General features: G+C 40.9%; 1 protein-coding gene across 6 annotated transcripts in view; it reads right to left on the bottom strand.

Moving 5' to 3' along the window:
* Positions 1-22,049, bottom strand: part of MTMR10 (myotubularin related protein 10) — a 40,830-nt gene that overhangs the window by 15,435 nt on the left and 3,346 nt on the right. Inside the window, exons 1-6 of one of the 6 annotated variants that reach the window (XM_053987879.1) lie at positions 20,375-20,634; positions 19,058-19,118; positions 14,546-14,617; positions 6,840-6,976; positions 5,723-5,795; positions 4,544-4,686 (exon numbers count right to left, since the gene is read on the bottom strand). In XM_053987879.1, coding sequence (XP_053843854.1) covers positions 4,544-4,686; positions 5,723-5,795; positions 6,840-6,976; positions 14,546-14,617; positions 19,058-19,118; positions 20,375-20,428 — 540 coding nt within the window. In that variant the 5' untranslated portion in view covers positions 20,429-20,634. Of the gene's footprint in view, positions 1-4,543; positions 4,687-5,722; positions 5,796-6,839; positions 6,977-14,545; positions 14,618-17,447; positions 17,559-19,057; positions 19,119-20,042; positions 20,226-20,374; positions 20,635-22,049 lie in introns of those variants that run through there. The other 5 variants (XM_053987882.1, XM_053987880.1, XM_053987883.1 and 2 more) reach the window with 5 other exon arrangements.

Below are 22,049 nucleotides of genomic sequence, written 5' to 3'. Positions count from 1 at the left end.
AAAATCCCACTCATAGATACACTAAACAAGTACTACTAAAGGCATACTAATTTTCTGCTTATTCCTCACTAAATCCCTATAATAGCTTTATTGTCTCAGAGATTCAGAAGACAAGCACATTCCACAGATCTCAGCAGATTATGGCCATAAGTAGAATGCTCTAAATTGGAAGACAAGCATGTTTTACAGGAAGTGTTCTCATATCAAACTCAAAAATGTTTGGTATTCTTGCCAATTTACAATTGTGTAAAGCTGAAGATATGTAGGCTCAGACAAATAACAAGAGAATAGGCTGCTTGTTGGAAAGTTCATTTATTAAAGGCAGTAAACACAATGGCTGTAGTTATTTCTTAGTACAAAAGCCATTTCCCTATGTCAGTGTCCCCTGTTCAACCCCTATCTGAGAAAAATAACTTTCAGGGCACACCCTCTTCAACAGGAATTTTACCAAGGGCAAGAGCTTCAAAGTATTGCTAATGCTCTTGCAGAAGAGTTGTGAAAATAATTTCAGATGTGCTAAGTTAGCACAGCCCTGGATTTTCCCTCCTTCCTTAAGCCAGGCTACCTGGCTTATGAATGCTCTGGAAAAATACTGTTTTCCATTGCTACTGCAATTCCTATCCCAAGCAGACACCTGCGGTAGAAAGTCAGACAAACAGGACTACTTCAAGTCCCACGAACAGGTTTTGTTCATTTTCCTAGGCTGGAAAACCTATTGGGAAAATAAACATCCAGCATGAGGAGAATTTTTTTAATTCATCTGTATTTTTAAAAATATCTTTAACCTTTGCTCAGGGAAGTAGTGGCTGTGCCATCCCTGAAGTGTTCAAGACCAGGACAAGGCTTTGAAAAACCTGATGTAGTGGAATATGTCCCTGCCCATGGCAGGGGGGTGGAATGAGGTGAGTTTTAAGGGCCCTTCCAAGCCAAACCATTCTGATCCTGTGATTCTGTAAGTTTACTTCTAAAACAAGTTTTCTTCATCCCTTCCAAAGACAGTATCTCATGCATTCCCAGTGCCTTGAAACAGTACCAATTCTGTGATCTGTATAAACAATTAGAACAAGGTAATAGAGCTGGGGAGGCAGAAGGAACACATTAGAAAGGGTCAGGACCGTTTGTCCAAAATTCTTAAGAGTTGCATATTATTGTTCATAACAATTAGGGAAAAAAATGCTCCTCTCCATCCCAAGTGCTATGATGTAGGAAAGGCTACTTTTGATTGCACAGGAAACAAGATTTGAGATTAAAAATTTTCCTTCTGTTTTGATTGAGCATGTGATTCTGAAATGACTCTCATACTCATTCAAAAAAGCTTCGTGAAGAAAAGAACTGAGAGAGTTGCAGAAGAGAAAGGAGTGAGAAAATGGAGATACAGTCATGGAGGCACAGGCTGTGTGCCATCCTGGGGCACTGCCAAGATCCATATGCACAGTGAGGCAACACAGTGGCCATCACCTAATGCTCAGAAGATCTACAGCCTCACCTTTTCATACATTTTATTTTCTCACTCTAATGTCCAATACTGCAGTACCTAAAAAATAGCAGGAGTTTTCAGTTTGACTGTTTGCTGTCATTTTTGGAACAAAGTAATTCCTTTCCTCTAAGGAATGTGAAATGCTTCTTTTTTTGCAGTGCCTAACTTAAGACGTCCCCAACTTACTTACCCTTGCTTCCCCATCCTCCACTTCCTCCCACACCCATCTGGCTTTCCTTCCTTTGGGGACTCTATCACTTTATTTTAGAGACAAAACAAAATTAAACTGCTAAGCAGTGGTGAGTGCAAATTTCCATTCCTTCTATTTTTCCTTAACGCTTATTTCCCAAATATTCACTAATAAAAATGAGGAAGAAAATATTTACCTGGCTGACTAATGCTGAGACAATATTTTATTAGCATGTATTGGCTGCAACAAGTACTGAGGGTATTTTTCTAACAGAACTGATTTTTAAGCTTCTTTATAATAGTTTACCTGAAAATAAATTAATGTGTTCTTACAATGTTTCTGCTTAAAGGCAAAGAAAAAGACCTCTAAAAGTTCTGCCAACATCACCCATGTGTCCACATGTAGTCAAGCCTGTCAGTTTGTTCACATCAGAAGCCTGCTTTCAAACTTGGATCCTTCTTTTCAAAGCATCCAAAGAGATCCTTGGAAAGACGATCTTTCTGAGCTCCTCAAAGAGAGACTTGGAATAATCTCTATTCTAGTAAGGCAGCTTAATTAGTTATTCTCCCTTATGCCCTGTTCAGCAAACAGAGACACTTCCTTAGGAACAGACTACATTCTCTTTGCCAACACCAATTTATATCACTGGATGCTGCTGACTATTTCCAGTACGTGCAAGGAACTATGCTTGAAACAAATTCCTTAACTGCATGAAGTTAGCACCTGTTGTCTTTCTAACTACTCCATATATTTGAAGCTCATTTTGAAACATGAATTGCCATGCAGGCCCCTCCATCCAGAACCCCAATTCCATAGTCAGTCCGCTGCTATGGCACTTTCCCAGTCAGACAGCAATGCAGCCCAAGAGCAGGCTTCCCCTCACATCAGAAATCAGGTACACTTTAAGCCTTGGTCTTCCCTACAAAAGTTATGCACACACAGTTATTTCCAAGTAGACAGCTACCAAAATTTTCTTGTACAAACAGTTGGATGTAAATATAGATTAAAGAGGCTCTTCAGAACTTTAAGGAGGACTGATCACTGTCTTCTGTTTTTAAGCACCAGGACAACCTTGCTAATATGTACTACCTGAAGGGCAGGAACAGAAACCAGATAAAATCTTTCCATACTGTGGTGCCAGCATGCCATCTAAATGTCAGAAAGAACAAAACAACTCCATTCAATATGCTGTGTGAGACCACTCCAGATGTGTTCACCAGCATCCCAAAATAATTTAAGCAAAATCCTGATGCAGGAAAACTGATCTAGGGATCTCATGGTTCTATACATTTATATTTTAATGCTAATAGAATAATGTTATTATGGAAACATTAGATTAGATTAGCTGAACCTGATCTCCCATCAGTTAAAGTGCTTCTGTGCTACACCCACACAAAGCTGCAGTAACCTACTTGATGCATCGAAACTGCAACAGTAACCACACAGCTGATATTTGTACAAGTTTTCTTCCTCTCCACTGAGCACCTTCTGGTATTTGAAAATGGCAGTTGTTACACTTTTGTCACCACCAGCACAAGTTCTAGAACCACAAGAGGCTCTGGCTCTCTAGACCTAGCTGTTCTTCCTATCAGAAGAAACCACCTAAGACCATGTAATTACAAATACCTAACATAAAGGCCTTCATAAAATGGTTTCACTGTTTGCTCTTGCACAAGAAAAGCAGCACAAAGAATGCTAATGAGATGCTGAGTTTATTCTCTCCTCCTCCGGGCTAATCACTCTCCTTTGCTGTGGCAGCCAATTAGAAACAGTTGCTGTAAAGATATTGCAGGAGATGGCTGCTCCAGGGGGATTTTGAAGAAGCTGTGCAAGGGAATGACTGCGAAAAGACTGCCAAACGTGGAAGGCTCCAGCCAGCACAGGCAGCAGGCAGGGGGGCAAGCCAGAACGGGGCAAGGCCAGAGCAGGGTGGTTCATGACGGGCTCCTGTCCGAGCATCTCGGGGAGGATGAAGGGGCTGAGCCGGTTCAGCAGTTCTCGGTCAGTAACTGCACACAGACTTACGCCTGGGCAGATGGTCCTTGGGACTTACAGGGCTAAACTCAAACCTGATCCTACTGAGAAGGGGAATTGCTAAGCTCTGAGAGCAAAGTGGGTCATTCCTTACGAAAGGCCGGCTGTGCCAGCCGCGGAGGTCAGGGCAGGCGGGCCGGCGCGGGGACAGCCAGTGCCGGGAAGGTGCTCCCGGCCGGCCCTGCTCGGCACAGCTTATCCCACCTGGGGCAGCCCCAACAACACAGCCCCGCTGCGCTCGGACCTGCAGCAACACGGGGCGAGCGGGCAAGGAAGGAAAGCCCCAGGAATGTACAGAGCCCAGTAATTCCTCCTGTCGAGTGGTGTACGAGTCTTTGCTTAACAAGATGTTGAGAAAGAGCCCAGGTTCATGTCAATTGGACTAGATGGTGATCCCAAGAGCTGTGTGACACCATTAAGGCATAAGGCAGTACACTCAATCTCTGGGGAAATAAAGCTTATGGCTTTTAGAAAATGTAGCAAAGCTTGAAACATTTTCCATAAAAATGCAAACATCTGTTGTACAGCTGCAATGCAACATTCTGATTCCAGACCTTTTAAATATTTATTTAATAAATTAATAACTTTTAAAAGTACAACAGATATGACAAGACATACTGGTTTATCTTATATGATACTAAACAGTTAATACATCACAATAATTTTTTTCCCTAATAGATTTGACTCCAAAAGTCCAGATAGTCTCCTGTAACTGAATGTGAATAATCTGCAATTCTTCCCCCCACTTCTCTTTTAAAACATAATAGTACAAAATGTTCTTATCAGCATAGCTGTTGCTACTTGTAATGACTACAAGGCAGAAATTTATAACAAGGTAATACCTTTTTTGCACTTTCAGGACCTGCTTCATCAAAACGAAACCTGACAATACGGAAGTCTTTGCAATAAATTATTAATTCAGTCGGATTAAATTTCAGTTTTTGGTTGGGACCAAGGACCTTCTGCTTCCTCTTGGTATCATTCACTGCAAAGAAGAGAAAATTATTCAGCTGTGTTCTGTAAGGAAACACAAGATTGGTTCAAACAGATACAGTAATGTTGCTGCCAGAAGGTTTTTATTTATTGGCACATTTGGATTTAGGTAGAAAATCCGTTGATTCCTGTTAGTAAAAGCTTATGCTATACTAAAATTAGGGTAAATCTCATGTTTTAGAAAAGGGGCCTCAAATGTGGGCCAGTGCAAGACGATAAAACAGGTCAATAGCACCTCTTTGTTGTAAAAAAAAATACCATTTCTTCATCATGTTCTTCCTGAGAAACACATTAATCTTTTCACAGTGATTACAACCAACTTTGGGCATTGAAAACTTATAACCAATAATTTAGATTATCTACAGTCAGAAAACCAAGAGTTTAACAGCCCATGCCATAAACAAAATTTGAAAACTTACCACTTTTACAAAATTTTACATTACAAGATGAAAAACATACTTAACAAATAGGTCAGTCTAAGGGATCCAACAAATCAAAACATGGATCTTCACAAGAAGTATTTTGTTTCTTCAGATTAAGATGTCAATTGCCATTTGCAGATTTTTTGAGACCACCAGCTATTACCTTGCTAAGAATTAGGACTGAAAACTACAGCATTTCTCTTGTCAGAAATCCCATCTATGTCTAACTGTATAAGCTATTTTTGCAATTTAGTGTATTTCAGTGGCACAGATTCAGATGATTTAATGTAAAAATGTTGCTAACAAAATTCTGTACTGCTGTAACGTGTCTCTCCTACAACACCTGTTGATTCAGTATGGTAGTTGCAAATATAAAGACTATAATATAAAGACCCAACTAAGTCTCCTGCATGGCATGGCACCTCAAGATTTATTCAGCATTTGAAGCTTTTATCCTAATTTTAAATAACCAAATACTTGAAATCAGGGTAGATTAATGACATAAAACCTCAAGTGTCAACAATTCTGCAGAACTTAACAGGCAGGTAACAGTTTGGTTCTGAATAAGAATAAACCTGTGATTATACTTAGCTATTTTGGACATACCTGTGACAATCTGCTCGATGCATGTGAGTGGGACATCGTGTTCACCAAGGAGGAGGTTTTTATAATGGAATTTCTGAAACACAGAACTCACAGCCGTTAATTGCAGTTCTGCAGTTTGCAACCAGATATACAGCACAACTTTGAAGAAACTGTGATAAAAATCAGGCATGCCTAGGCTTTTCTGACAGGTACTACCCTTGCCTATTCCCAAGTAATTAGAGGTTAGAGGCTGCTGAACTGCACACCGAGCAGTGTAGAAACCCCAGTGGAATATGCAAAATAACCTCCCTATTTGCACTGAATTAGTATCAAAAATTACTCTTAGAAATTCAATACAATTTGAAGTATAATATATATAAATATATATATATATATAATATATATACTACTTTCAGGGACAAATTTTGACAACTAATTTGTGTCAAAAATTAGCCTTTTGAAATAGCTCTGGTCAAACTTCCTAACCATTATTGAATAAGCATCTATCTACTTTCAGAGCTATAAATATCTTTAGTCAATGGAACATGTCCTTTAAAAGCCCCAAATGGAAGTGCAAACTCTACTGAAAATAACACACAGCTCACTACTTGGATTTCCAGTGTTGTATGCTGTGCTGTTCAAACACTGATCATGGTTTTGAATGTCATGAGCTCTGCTTTGACAAAGCAGAAGAGTTCTTCTCCCCTCTTCTTGTTGCTTCATCTACAATGAATTCTCATTTCATGGTTACTCTGCCCTCCGTCAGTAACACCAATAAAATACCACATGGAAGAGCTTTGCTGATCTGACACTTGTCTAGTCTAAGGGACATTTGCAAACAGCTCCTTCGAGGAGGAACACATCTGTGTATAATTCCTGCTTTGCCTTTTGTAAAACCACTTCCTGGAGAAGCCTCCATACATGGACGTGAATGGAGCTGGATGCACTTCTCTACAAATTTCTTGCTCTTGTTCAGATATGAATGGATGGAACAGCAACACATTCAGAACAGGACAGTGCAACCTCATCCTGTAGCCTGCTTAGAAGGCATCCATTTATATCAGATATGAGACAGACTGACTGTGTGAATAATTTCACTTATCACATTCATGATTTAGCCAAGTGAGCAATAACCAACCTGCAGTGGCATTGGGTCATCTGTAATAAAGGAAATCTTGAAGTTAGTGCAAACCAGCTTGCCCCACAGATCATACTGGCTCGTGTCTGTTGCAATGCACTTCCTTACAAAATTTACTTCGTTCACCACAATTTCACCTGAAACAGAAGAAAGGGAGGGGAAAGGAGAAGCCTATATAAATCCTGTAGGTACAACAATTCTAAGTCTGTAGTACCAAGCAATCCCTAAGTCTTTACCAGTTTCAAGTTATCCACCTCTTATGGGTAAACATGGAGTTTAATTAACACCACTCCAGGGAAAACAGAAAACTACCATTCCAAAATGGACAATATTGTGCAGTAGTTAAAATTATATAAAACCCAAAACCAACAAAAACAACCAACTTAAAACCAAAACAAACCTCAAAGAACAAAAACCAAAAGAAACCCCACAAGAAACCCAACTCACAGTCAAACCCAACAAAACCACACACTACTTCCCTTAGATCCAGAGATCAAGAGCCGCAATTCTCCACTATTAAAAATTCATTGGTTTGAACAACACTGTCCTTTAAACAAGCATACATTCTTGTACTTCAGCTAGTATTTATTTTTAAAATAAATAAATACTGGCTATTGTTAAGTACTTCAGAAAATTTTATGAACTTCCTGAATTCAGAATCATCAGGCTACATCGCATTTTGCATTTATAAAGACATTTTCAGGTGACTTCAAAAAATGGAACACAAACACATTTCCAACTTTTTACTGTGACTGTCTAATGAAGGAGACATTTTCTGGATTTCCTTCATAAAACAGAAGATCCAAATGAAGAAAAAAAAATTATGCTAATTGGTCTGGCATCAGCTATAAAATAAAAAAAAGCATATAGGTAAATGAGACTGAGGACCATTTAAAAAGAAAAAGTAAATCACTACACAAAATGATACTTTTCAGTTCCACAGCCAAGATTTCTGAAAGCTAAACAGTAACTCTTCCTTCAGTAATCTAACTTAGTAATGCCTTTTATTCCTGTACAGGGCTTCCACTTCTGTCATCAGATCAACCACCTCCTGCTGCTGCTAACATAAATAGCGTGGGAGTACAAGTGTGTTCCGAGGAAAGTGTAATTTCATATTGGCTCTGAGATTCTGCTTAGAAGAAACCAAGGACTAAAGAGTGCTGAAGCCTAATTTGCTAATAGGTTTGGCATGTTTAGTCCCAGTTGCCTGAAATGCCATCTCACAGTCATGCTCTGCAAGGAACCAGCAGCTCTTCGGGCAGCTGTACTGGCAGCAGTCAGCTACTGCATGTCCAAGGAGCAGAACCACAGCCTGGAATAAATTCCCCATTATCTCCTGCTCTAGAGCAGGTCTTTCCTCAGGTGATGAGCACTGCAGCCAAGTAACCATACCGTGAAAGGACTGCCTTTAGTGTCCCAGACACTTGAGAGAAATGCACCTTTTGCTGTCTCCAGGCCCTCCAGCCCCTTAGCTATTTCACCCAGCTGTCCTACCGGTCCTACTGGATCTCTTGCCCTTGATACAATCAGGGATCTGCCTGGAAGTCACTAATAGCAGCATCTCTGCTTTTGGCTCAGTTGTTCAGCTATAAAAATGTCTTGGTTGAAGTCTCTAGCCTTGAGCTGCCAGAATCATGATCTGTGTTCTGGGACTCTTTGAAGATGTGAGGAGACAAGTTTCATTGACCTGTGTTATCATACACATGAATATTCTATGCCAGAAGTGGCAGGAACTGTGAAAACGTCTATAAACAGAAAGTCTTTCCTCAAACAGTGCTAAAATGTGCTTAAATAAGCTTTTGAATATGAAAATAAAAAATCTGATTCTGACAGCTTCAGTACAAACAGTTAAAATATCACTCAAGTCCACAGCAGCTGAAAACAATGTCTTATAATGGGGTACATGAGAATGACAAGCTCTACTTCTGTTAAACATTGTAATGAAAATGTTTCAATACTTAGCATGGTCTGGCCTGAAACTTTGTAATACCCAGCATTTCTTCAAATAATCTATTTACTTAAATAACTGCAAAAGCTCAAATCATTTATTGAAGCAATTTCTCCTCTGTGTTGGTATTAAGTCTTCAACTATTCAACATGAAGTTCTAAGTCACCTCCTGTGTGTGAAGAAAACCTCCTCATAAACTGAATTCTAAGAAATTTTTATTCCTCTCTCTACATATTGCCAGTGTATCACTACATTTCTAATTAAAAAATATGGAGAGCTAAATACACCATGAAATGAAATGCAACTTCATAGCTTTTTTTGGTAACATTCACCTATCTGTTACCAAGTATAATATTTTTTACTATCACATAGGAGACACTCCTAAAAGCAAATTACTATTATCAAACTATTTCAGTACTTCATTACTTTGATATAACCAAACAGGAAAGAAATGAAATACATTTACACATCTTCAATTTGAATCTACTACAGTTTAAAACATGCCTGCTACATCATTCCTTTTCCAAAGACAGTCCTTTTTACTTCCCTCCTTCATTCCTCGTAATTGTGTGGCTACACTGCAACATGTTAATTCTAATCCTATTTTAGTGCAACTGCATTTAGTTTCATTTCATCCACCACAAATACATTCTGGATTTTCTGGCCTAGCTTATCTTCTGCTCTCAGGTTTGCAGCCCTGAACTGTCCATTCTGAACCTAAGGATTAAGGTATGGCAGGACAGAATGTGTGCACACCAACTTCAGCAGAAGAATGAGAAAGTTTGCAAATTTAATAGATGCAGTTTCCAAACACCTCTAGAAATTGATTTTTTTTTTTTTTCCCCCAAGATGCAGGTTTGGAATTTTATGTGACTTATCTTTTATCCCTCATTTGGACACCTATAATGAGCAATATAAAAAGGCGTGAACCTTTCAAAATGAAAATTTAGGAAAGTAGATAAACAACGTGAGTAGTAAGTGCACGACTTGCACAATGAACCCTTCTTGTGTTTGTAATTGAGTAGGTGATTTCTCCTACACAAGACAAGAACAGAGCTATTCAGAGATATTACACTGCACATTTCTACAATGTAGCTGCTGCTTTTTCCCAGTAAACAGTCACAGGCTGTTCCAGACATGGAACAGCAGTCAACACTTCCATCTGACTCCAAGAGTCAAAGAATGATCTCAGGAGACCAGAGCAGTTTGTTTAAACTTTGACAGGAAACCAGAAGAGAAATTACAGGTTGCCACCCTTACATAGAAAGCCTAATCACATTTAATAAAAACATTTCTACATTGAATACACAAATCACAAAAATAACAGGAGATACTGAAGGATCTATCTAGATAATACACTCTCCACCTAATACACAGCCTCAAAAACTGTTAAACTTCTGAAAAATTCTGCTAAATCTCCCAAAAGCACATGCAATCTGACTGGTTCAAATTTTGGATGTTAAGAGAATTCATTGTATGTATCTAATCCAGCATAATGCATAACCCAGTAAAATCAAAATAAAAAGCAGCCAGCAGAGCCTGGGAACACGTGGGAGCTGAGAGAGAGGCAGGAGAACCCTGCTGAGCCCAGGGATCAGCAGGAGGGAACACTGGATAGCACAGCTGTGCTCTCCCCTAGCCTGCAGCCACACCACTCTGCAGCAGGTTTGTGGCAATTTGGTTCCTCAAAATTTGAATCACAATCACTAATCTCCTAAAATAAAGGATGTTCTACACCATTTTCACTACAATATTTTTGTAACTTTTTAGTCCTGCCTCACAGGATCAAGTTTAATTTTTTTGTTTATCTAATAAAGAAAATTTGTAACTTTTCAGGGAAGAAGGCTGATTTGAGTAGCATCAAGGACCACAACCTTATTAATGCAGGAGGTGATACAGACTGAGCAGTTTTCAACAACTCTAACAATACTGACTGAACACAACAGTGCTGCACAATTAAAGGAACTGAGCAGTATTTTATATATACAGACACATATACAGATCAATACATATACAGAGAGATGGAGCAGGGCACACATACATATATACACATCTTCAAATGCTAACAGGCAGTATTTTTATCACATTAAAAATCTGATACTTGCTAGAGGCAATGAATAGCTGAAATCATACTCCATAAATTAAGACTGCAAATCCTACAAGCTCAGTAAGTTTGCAGGTACCCTACATGCTGCTAAGGGAACTTTCCCAATGCTGTACCAGAAGCACAAGAACAGATTGATCAGCATAAACTTCCTTTAATGAGCATTGAAGCTCCATGGATATGTTCAATGTCTAACAGACATAAGCATAACAGAGGTTATTAAGTACTTTATGCAGTCGTGTAATTTCTACCTAAATCCATAAAAAACTAGCACCTGGAAACTGAACTCCTGTTTCCCATTTACAATGCTGGCAGTGATTATACCCAAGTAAGACAACAGAAAACCAGCTTGTTAATGTGAAACATAGTCTTAGAAGTTCACAATAGAAAAGCTCAAGTTAGTTCAAGTAGCTATTTAACTGTTAAGAATGCATAATAATGAGTTCACTTGTAAAATATTTGGCAAATAATTAACTTCTGGAATTTCCAATAAAAACTTTATTAATGAGTAACTGAAATCTACAACATTTTTGTCCCTTTATCTGCTCTCTTGTGAAGAGAATACCAAAATTGTATGAGTTTATTAGTATGCATCAAGCATTTAGATGTAAATGTCTCTAATCCACTTCTAAATAAATCTTCTGTTCAGTGTGCTCAGGCACTTGCAAACTTAAGGAAAAAAAAGTATATGTAAGCTCATGAAATAATTGTCTTTCATCTATTTTCTGATTTTCATGAGCTCTTACAAGGTTGTTCCAAAAGGAGAGCTCAATTCTGTGATTACTAGGGAACAAAAAACAATTTGCATTAATTTTTAACAGGAGAACCTGGAATTTCTACCAAAGAACAGCTCTGACCACTGCTTGGAGAGGGGTGTATTATAAATGCACAGCACCAAAAGAGCTTATTTTGCCAGTCTCATTAGAAAATTGTTATTAAAATATCATCTATTAATATTTTAACTTCTCTAGTCTACTAAGAGAAAAGAGCTTAGATAAATTTTTTAAATGCTCAGTAAGGAAAAAAGCAGCAAAAAGATACAGGCTTTCTGGTAAGTTGTCAAAGATCATCTTTCTGTTTCCCATGCACAATAACAAGACTAAAATCAGTATTTGCCCAGTAATGGTTAATCTTTATGAAAACTGGAAAAAAAAAAAAAAAAAAAACAACAAAAAAAAACCAAAAACCAACAAAACCAAAACCAAACAAACCCACAGAGATAATTACTTTTCTGAACTAGGATGGGATGCTCCACAAAAGCTTTCCCCACACCTCAGAACCACAGTGAAGGACACAAAATGTAGAATAGGCAACAAACAACAGGGGTCCAGATGGCAAGAAGGGAACATCCATCAGGAGCAAAGTTCTCATTATCAAACAGATCGAAAACAAAGTATTGCAGCAAACGAAAAAACTGCTTACAGAGTTGCTTTAATCCAGGAATTTGTATTACCACTAAAATAGAAACAGTTCCATATTCAACATTCACTTCTACCTCAAGCCTTGTGTTGGCACTGCCATTTATGACAGACTTTGTTAGTCTCATCAGAGAACTGATCCAGTTAAAAATTGATTTTTTCTTCCTTTTTTGTCAGTTCAAATTTCACCTGAATTGGCTCTGATCTGGCTTGTTCTTTGGTTGCACAAAAAAGTGTCAGCATGAAGTAGTTAATAAGAACACACCTGTGTGTGAGAAAAATAGAATTGTTGGCATCTGTATGTAGAGTTGGGCCAAATTACAATAAACTCTTATCACCAGAATCCCTCCAATAAGAGTTTTAGCAATGATTTGGTCAGAGTTCTGTAATGTGAACAACAGACAAGCCAGTGAGGAGGGAGTGTGCTTGGTGTTTGCATATTTTTAAGTCTGGCTACATAAACTACAGATTCCCAAACCCTGCCTTTGCCTAAACGATATAATCAGTAACAATTTGAGAAGACTGAGGTTTTCAGCTTGTTATTTTATAACTATTTTACCAATACAAGTTACAGATGCTGAACTTCTAATGTACTACTGGGTGTGTTAAATTATACAGGTTTGGCTTAACAAATAAATTAATATAGAAACATTTTTTTAGAAATTAGTTTGGAATCAATTCACTGAAGACTTGCTTCATTGGAAGAAAATATAATTGCCCAGAGACAAAACCCCCAGTAGCTTGGGCAGATGACACCTCAGAATCTACTGGATTTAAATGGCTTGTAGCATTAGACAAATGTGGGGCAGAGTGGGCAGAAACCAATTACTTTGCAACTTCTTTGCAAAATGCACATGTAAAAACATGAAAATACTTAAAACAGGGTTACCCTTCTAGCTTCAAGGAATTAGACCCATAATGGCCTATGGCTAATCTGTTGCATAAAGGAAATTATTTTTGCAGATGTTTACAAATACTAAAATATATTACTACTCAGAAATTTTAAGAAATGCCTTTCATAACATAAGGCAGGACAAAACTACTCCATCCAGTAAAATCTACTTCTAAGATTGTATCTGGTACTTAGATTCTGCATGCAGACTGCCTTGGTTGTACTTATGTCCTTAAAAAAATCAAATCCAAACACAGAACAAGCAGTTAACTGAACCCAAACCACGCCTGAAAATTTATTTTGAGCCAAACAAACAAAAAAGCTGTAACAGAAAAGACTACTTATTATATACTTACTGTAAGTGACATCTCATTCTAAATCTAAGTGTTTGGTTCATTTTTAAACTTCTTGCAGTATGAAAAACTAGTTTGCAGAAACCTGTTGTTTCAGGTTTCAAATCCAGAATGCAAAACTCTCATAACTTACATAAAACTTCTGGCAATCTTTGTATAGATAACAAAAAACCCTGAAACATCTACTTTAAAAAAGCTCCAGGGAATTGCATTATTTTCCAAATTCTGAAACTTCTAATCTGGCCGTTCTTAAATGCTAAAAATAATTTCATGTTCTTGTATGACACTGATTCATGAAAACAGCTACAAAGCTTTTTTGCTTCCTTTTTTATATCGCCTATTAATTTTAAAAACAAACAAATGAATTTTCACAGTAACATTTCAGTTTCAAATAAAAAACTTGACGCAGGGAAAAAAACCTAACCCTGCAATATAATGAGTCTCACTCAGCTGCACAAGGAGAGAGCGAGCCTTGATGAGCACTGCACAGCACTGGGAATGAGAATCAACACTCAGCACTGCACAGCACTGGGAATGAGAATCAACAGCTCGGAGTGCTCTGGAGATGCCCTCAGGCAAGTTCTGCTCAGGTGCTATCAGCACTGACAGGCTGTCGCTGCTCACCTGCAACACATGCACATCCTTAGCAGATCAGGTAATGCCTTCCTGAATATCAATACCTCATCCCAGAAACAGCCACAGGAAAAGACAACGACAGCACTTGTACCAACTAAACAACCCCACTTTTCGCTCGCAGGCATTACGGCAAAATGATTCCTAAGAGCCAAGCAGGGCAGACCCGACAGATCTCGGGGGTTACTCATTAACCTGGGCCCCGGCTCGCACAATCCCCGCCCTGCCCCCGGGCCGAGCCAGCACCGAGCACTCACTGCACAGCACGGCCTCTGCTCTCCCGCTCTGGGACACCACAGACCAAAGGAAAATGCCAAGGAACAGGCGCAGGGTCCAGAGCAGTGAGAAAGGAACGTACCTGGGGCACTACTGCACAAGGGTGCCTCAATGAACAGTGGATTTCCTTCTCCTATCACGTGATGTGTTGCAGCTGCTCTGGAACACATGACTCAATGTAATAAGGAATTGCAGAAAGCAGAAAAAGCCAAAAAGCCGGGAGCTAACTTGCGAGAGAAACAGACTCTTCTAAAAGATTAAATCTTTCCATGATACAGTCTTAAAAACCTACCAAACTTAGATTTCTACAGTCACTTGCCTTTCTAAAGGCACATATATATATAAAAGCCAACAGAAATCAAAAAAAGCAGGTGGTAAAGTCAATCAGCATTATTAAATAAAAGCCGAATATATCCAATGGCAAAAATCTTGAACAGGATACATAATTCCACCTCAGCAAAAAAACAGGAACTCGCTCAGAATTAATCAAAAAGATGATTACAGATACGGGAAGCTTCATTTTTAGGACCTACTAAGACAATTAAGCCAAAGGGAGGCAAAACAAAGTGGACATATAACACGTCTGAAAACCACAACTTGCATGAAATGGAGGAATATGGCTTGATGTTTGCTGTATCCTACAAGAACTAGGATTTATCCAAAGGAACTGGATGGTGGTAATTTCAGGAAAAAAAATTAAAAAGAGTTCTAACAGCATATAATTAAACTATGGAACTTGTTACCATGTGAAGCTGTGGGAGATAAATGCTTACACGGCTATAGAAAGCAAGTGCATAAACTCAAGTAAGACAAATCCAGCAAGAGGAACTGAACACGGTAGCACTGTTTGTATGATATCCTTTGACTCCTCACTTGGGTGTCCCCATGAGGTTCCTGCAAGAGCAAAGTCCCCGTGCCACACTCTGCAGGGAGCAGCTGGAGTGCTGCCTGCCCTGCTCCCCTCTCCCTCGGCGCCTCCGCGGCCACCGGCAGCGAGAGGCGACATCTGTCCCCGCCCAGCCGTACTTGTGCCCTGTTGTCACCACCGCGGCTGTGACCACACACCGGTTTCGGCTCTCAGGTTCACTTCTGTCATCTGACCACAAAACGCGGCAGACACAACAACCTGTGCATAACTGCTTTCAATAGCACCGCACCGCCACTGCCCCTTTAACTTGCTTTAGCATGAACAAGCCTTAAAGATAAAAACTACTATTCTAATTCAGTTTAGCCTATAATTTAATAACCATTTCCAGCCTTTTTGTAAAAAACTTACAGGCAACAATTACTGTCTTAATGCACTAGCAAATTAGCATACTGAGCAACAATTTAGCTAATTCAAGTGGACATTAAGATCCGAGAGGAACAATCCTTTCCTCACACTCAATCAGTGCTCCACTGGTTACATAATCTGCTGCAGAATGCCCTGGGTGAGCAGCAGGGAGGATCTTGCTGCCTGGTCTTGCCTAAACCACAGTGTGGCACTGGTTCCAGTACAGACACCGGACTGGCCCGTTGTCCATCCCTGTACTGCACACTTCTGCACACTGCTTTGCCATTCACACCGTGGAGACACGCTGCATTCACAGTCCACGTGTGCTGGACAGGTTTTTTCAATGTTCAGGCTGATGACTTGGAAACCTACAGACAGATTTATGGAAAATAGGCTACAGCTGATCCCCAGAACAAAACACACCTTCAGGTTTACCAACGTGAACTCCACACTACCCTAAGGTACACAGACTATTTCCTACCAGCCAGGCAAGGCATGTTAACAGACTGACTGGTAGACTACCTGCTATCTCTGTAATTTTCCTCTTTGACATGCTTATAAAAACAGCAATGCACACAAAGGGGAAAAAAGTGAAACTGTTACGAAGGCCAACTCTTAACTAATTCTGCTGAAACTCTCACTCACAGAGCTAACACTAGGAAAACAGAGCTGCGGAAGAAAAAGAAAGCATTTTTATAACTCCACCTCAAACCTATATCATCTCTTTTGCAATGAAAATATACCAAAGTCTATAAAATTACTTGCTTTTCCCTACTGCAGTATCAATGTTGTCCCTTACAACCAAGGTTTTTACTTGTTTTAAATGATATTTGTTCCTTTTTCCAATAAACACCCTCCTCAGGGCATACAGTTCCATGAGAATACAGGCTTTTGCTCCAAATTCTGATGAGATGCAGGGTCTGGGCTCCAGAGGAAACTTCTAAAACAAACGCTACAGGTTGAAAGTTGATTCCAATGAATTTTCTTTTTTTTAAGTAAAACCCACTTCATTTTCTAAGCAGACGTATTATTTCCTAGGCTGTAACTCCTTGTCCTAACCTCCACTGTGCAGAAATACAAGTTAGACAGCAGGGTATTTAGCTCCTTTGGAATTAGTAAGCAAGCCACTCCCTCAGAGTCACTATGTTTTAGGAATCAAAAGCTTAATACAACCATTTGCAGGTTTTGAAGATTACTAGAGCCAGTACCTGCTTGTGCTAATGTAACTTAATTCCAAAAGAACTCCTTACAAACTCCACTACTTAAAAAAGCATAAGAAACATTCAGCCACTCAGGTTTATCTCTGTTCCTGAGAGCAAAAGCAATTTCACACAATTGTTAAGGATAGGGTATTAGGAATGCCATACTGAAACTGTATTTACAAGGAAGTGCAAGTCAGCCTTAATATAATTAAATTAGTTGGAATTTGGCCAGGAACTCGGGTTATGACAAATCCAAAAGCCAGTCTATCCAACAGTACAATGTGTACTTGTTTATGCACTTTTCTACAGCACAGTTGATGACAGAAACAAAAAATGTCTTTAGGCTGGTGCTTAACTTCAAACAGGAAGAATTGCATTTAAGTAACTTTAAATAAGTCACTTCTAACACCCTCCCAACTCTCATACAGAGTCATGAACAGATTTTGTCAGAGCTATTCTGTGGCTATTCAGAGCAGTGAATTTTATTGTGAAATAATTCAAAATAGTACCTTAGAATGATATGGAGGTGGAAACTTTAAGTCTGCGGTACCTCATACTGTGGTTTCTACATAACTTACTACAAATGTCCCAAAAGCCATCAAATGCTGACTTCAAAGAGACTGCAGACAAGGAAAATAATGCAAAGAGGGAATAAGTACAAGCCAGTTCAGAAAAACAAACCCAGTCAGCACCATTTTAAGAGTACTTGAGAGTTTCACAAATAGAGCATGAACCACATTGCAAAAAGTGGCAGCACAGAAGTTCCTTTTTGTAACTGCTCATGGCCAGGTCCCACAGCAAAGGCAAGATGTGCTACATTTTGAGCAAAGCACTCTCCTAGTGCCTTGCAGTTCTGTGGAATGTCTCAGAAAAGAACATGCAGTCACTTCCTTGTGAGTCAAAGGCCTTGGATGCATATCAACTGCAACATAATCAGTGAGATGCCAAGTGGTAAGCAGAAGTTTTGCAAGCATAAAAATATAACTCTTTCAACTATCAAGCAATCTCAGCAATGTATTTTAAGAAATTTATGCCTCAAGCAAACTCTGCATTCTTTTGTTTCATGAAGAATGTCAGGCAGTTGTTATTTACTCTTTCAGTTGATCCTCTTAGATAGTATTTCAGCCTCTTAGGTACATTACTGGACCATATCACATATCAATTAGTACTGCTTAATTAGCAATAGGCTCATGTAAAGCAGTGACAGAAATAATTTCAAGAGTTGTCTATACCTACTTTAGTGTGTGTGTAAATTCATATTTTTTAATATATATTTTGAATGCTAAAAAAACCTGTAGTATGACATTGTTTTAAGCTCAAAATTATCCTTAGAAACTGCAAACCAAATTTATTACTGTGATGTATAGTTTGCAATGAAAGTAATCTTGGGAACAGTAGTAGATTGTTCCTTCCATATCTGAAAAAAGGCTTTTAGAAATACTCATTGTCAAACTGTCATCTACCAGAGATTATTTCTTATTCAAAATATGGACATCATTAATACCCGACATTTTTATAAATATGTTATGATGAATAGTAATAAAAGCATTGCTTTATTTCACCCACCCCCCAAAAAGATTCTTCTCTAGAGGTCTGAAGACACAAATTCCAAAGTTACCTAACAGCACCATATTCAATAAGAGTAAATGAATAAAGATGGCATGAGAAGTTTTCCAATACAGAAGTCAATCATACCCACGTACTGGAAATTCTATTACTTTTTTCCTTTAAAATAAAGGAAGACCCTGACACCCTGACAGGGCAGGCTTTGCTACTGGGCTCTGCACACAGGTAAATATCTGACTATCTGATGAAAGTGTAATTACCAGTAGTCTTCCAAAAGGTGTTAAGAATGCAAAAACACTTAACAGTGGTTTGATTTCCAATATTCACAATAAAACCAAGACATCATCCTATATGTAGTAAAGCATCACACAGGCAAAACTGGCTATGAATTTATTTAGTGTTGCAGGTGTGTTAGAATAAGTTTCTACAGACACAAATATCATTACCTTTTCCTGCTCAAATGCAATATTCCCTCAATGAACAATGCTAAGATTAAAATATACCAAAATCAACACCAACAGAGGTATTTGTCAAATTCCTGATTCATGCCTACCTGGTAAAAGTACTGGTTCCAGTTTTTTAATCCTTGGTTCTGATGCTATATTGTCATCAGCCTGAAGAAAAAAAAAAAAAAGATAATTTACTTAAGGCTCAGAACTTTACAGTCAGACACAAGCCTGACCTGCTTGTACAGAAGAAAAAGTTGTTTTAACTTAAAAAATTCATCTTAGGGAGCTAGAATCCAATCATAGTAAGAGTTTTTAACAATTTTAAGGGCATTTAGATTTGTACCAAAAGAATAATAAAATATTTGAAATATTCATGTTTAACAAATTGGGTATCCCAAACTACCACAAGTCACAGGATGAACAAAAACAAATTTGGCTTGAAACTCCATAATGGCTCAAGATCTTCAACAAGATTTACAGATATAGATACTCAAGTTCAAAAAAACTCTCTACTAACTTCTAACATGCACAGCTTTCCAACAGAGAAAAGATTTCAAAAAACCTAAGGCCTAGAACACGCATATGCCTACTTGCACTTCAGTTTCAAACCTTAAAACTGAAAATCTTCTACAAAAAGACTAGAACCTTTGGTGAAATAACCCATGGTTCCTACGATTATAGTAATATAACTATTTCCCAGGGCTAGGAATATCCAGAACTGTGTTACACTGACATCTCATTTCTACTAAGAAATTGCGAAAAACCAAAAATCAGTCAACATATCAAACATGTTGCTAGAAGAAGTCCTGTCTTGTCTAAAGTAAATAAATACCACTTTCTGTCAAGTGCACATCCAGATAACACAAGAAGTCCTGGTGGTTCTCGACACACTCAGTACTATATGCACTCTATAAAACTGATAGATATACTCGGTTTTCTTATTTATGCCATCAGACACGTTCTAAACATGAAGCGATGGCACAAGTGAGAGTTCAACTATCTGCACAGCAGAGCAGCGCCCGCTGCTTTCTCCTCATCCCGCCCAGCGCTGCGAGCAAAGCGAGCCCAAACACCTGAAGCATAACTCACAACTTTCCAAAATGATCTCGCACGGGCCGACTTTAATGAACACAAGACTTTATTTTGATAGAAGTCCTGCTTCCCGACCGCCGTGCGGGCTCTGTCCGTGTGCGACGCGGAGACCCGGAGGCCAAGGGGCTTCACCCCGAACCGGCTGCGCAGCTTTTGTTTCCCGGTGCCACGGAGGGCTCGGGGACCCGGCAGCCCCTCCACAGGTGCCGTTCGTCACCCCCCGGGCCGGCGGGCACAGCCCCGGGGCGGCAGCTCGGCCAGGGACAGGGACGACCCGGGGCAGGCAGGGCAGGGAGGGCAGGTCAGTAATGGCAGCAAAAGGCAGTTACCTGAGGCAGAAGGTACGACTTGAAGGTGGGTTTGGGCTGCTTGAGGGAGAACATTGTGGCCGCCGACGGGCGGGCGGGCCGGGCCGGGCCGGGCCCCGGAGGTGGTGCCGACGCCTGCCGGCTCAGGCCCGGCACCCGCGGCCGCTCGGGCTGCGCTCCCCGTCACACCGCGGGGGCGGCCCCGGCGCACCCTCCTTCCCCAAGGGAGGAGCCAGCGGCCTGGGCAGGCCCGGGCTGGAGCCGCTGCCGCCCCGCATGGAGCCCCCGCGGCTCCCTCCGCCTCCCACGAGCCGGCCCAGCGGCTCCTCGGGCGGGCGGCGGCCCCGGCGGGCCGGGCCGGGCCGGGCCGGGCCGTGAGGGGCGGGCGCGGCCGCGTACGGCGGCGCGGAGGGAACAAGCGGCCCGGCGGTGACGGCCGGCCCGCCCGCGGCACCGCGCAGCCCCGGCACGGCCGCACTGCCGGGCCGGTCACCGCCCCGCCAGCCCCATCCTGCCCGCGCCGGGCCTGCCCCAGGGAACAGCCAACGCTGGGCCTGCGGCGGGCGGGGCCGGCCACCGAAGCACAGGAGCACAGTTCGGCCTCAGAGCCCCGTGGGAACTGAAACCCCCGTTCGGGGGCCTGCATGAGTTACTGCTGCCCAGGGCTGTTTCGTAAGGCAGCGGTGAAATCCAGCTCCAGCATGGTGGGGAGAGGGGGTGGCACAGGCTGCCCGGGGAGGTCGTGGCTGCTCCGTCGCTGGCAGCGTTCACAGCCAGGTTCTGTAAGGCCTTGAGCAACCTGTTGCAGTGTAAGGTGCCCCTGCCCATGGCAGGGTTTTGAACCGGATGATCTATGCTCCATCCCAAGCCCTTGACATTCTGGGATTCTGTGAATCACTTACTGCTATGGAGTTCTTCCCCTGTCACCCTTTACAGAAGGTGTACACGTTACAGCTCTGGGGTGTAAGCAACCCTCTCAGGCACATGATGTGACTCTTGGGGATGGTTCTGTGCAGGGCCAGGAGATGGACTCCATGATCCTTGTGGGTCCCTTCCTCCTCAGCATATTCTGTGTGATTCTGTGAGGGCTGGATGATGCCCCAGGCAGCTGCTGCAGTCACCCTCCCAGTCTGCAGCCCTGCTGACTGTGGGAGCTGGATGTTGATCCAACATCATTGTAACTCCCTTTAAGCTTTCCAGGCACTCACGTGTTGCTCGCCTGAACTTCTCCAGGACACGGAAATAACACCTAAACTGCCAAAATCCATCCCTGCTATCTCTTTTAAGCAGGTAACTGAGTAACTGCTCATGTTTGCTTAGTGGCCTATGGCACCCATAAAGGTCCATACTGCAGGTGATTATTATGATTGGTCTAAACTTGGCCTCCACAGTGGAAATACCTCCTACATGATGCAACAGTTTGGGTGGAAATGTGGTTTAATGGAGAACCCTAGATTGGGAATACATGGTCTGCCAGCTGTGAGATCTAAGGAAGGGGTAGAGTCTGGGTTCTCCTGCTGGTGATCCAGTCATAAGGGAACTGGCTCAAACCAGCAGGTCTCTCCAGATTTTGGAGCCAGGTCTGAAATGTTCAGTAGGGTAAGAAGGGCTGGCCCCTGGCTGCTGGTGCACCACAGTCTTGGTTCCAGCTGTGAGCCAAGCAGAGTTCACAGCAAGGACCATCGTTTAGGGGTGA

This window comes from Vidua macroura, chromosome 12 (assembly GCF_024509145.1).
Source record: "Vidua macroura isolate BioBank_ID:100142 chromosome 12, ASM2450914v1, whole genome shotgun sequence".
NCBI lineage: Eukaryota > Metazoa > Chordata > Aves > Passeriformes > Viduidae > Vidua > Vidua macroura.
Note: the sequence above shows the minus strand (reverse complement) of the source record. Positions and strands in the feature narration are given on the sequence as shown.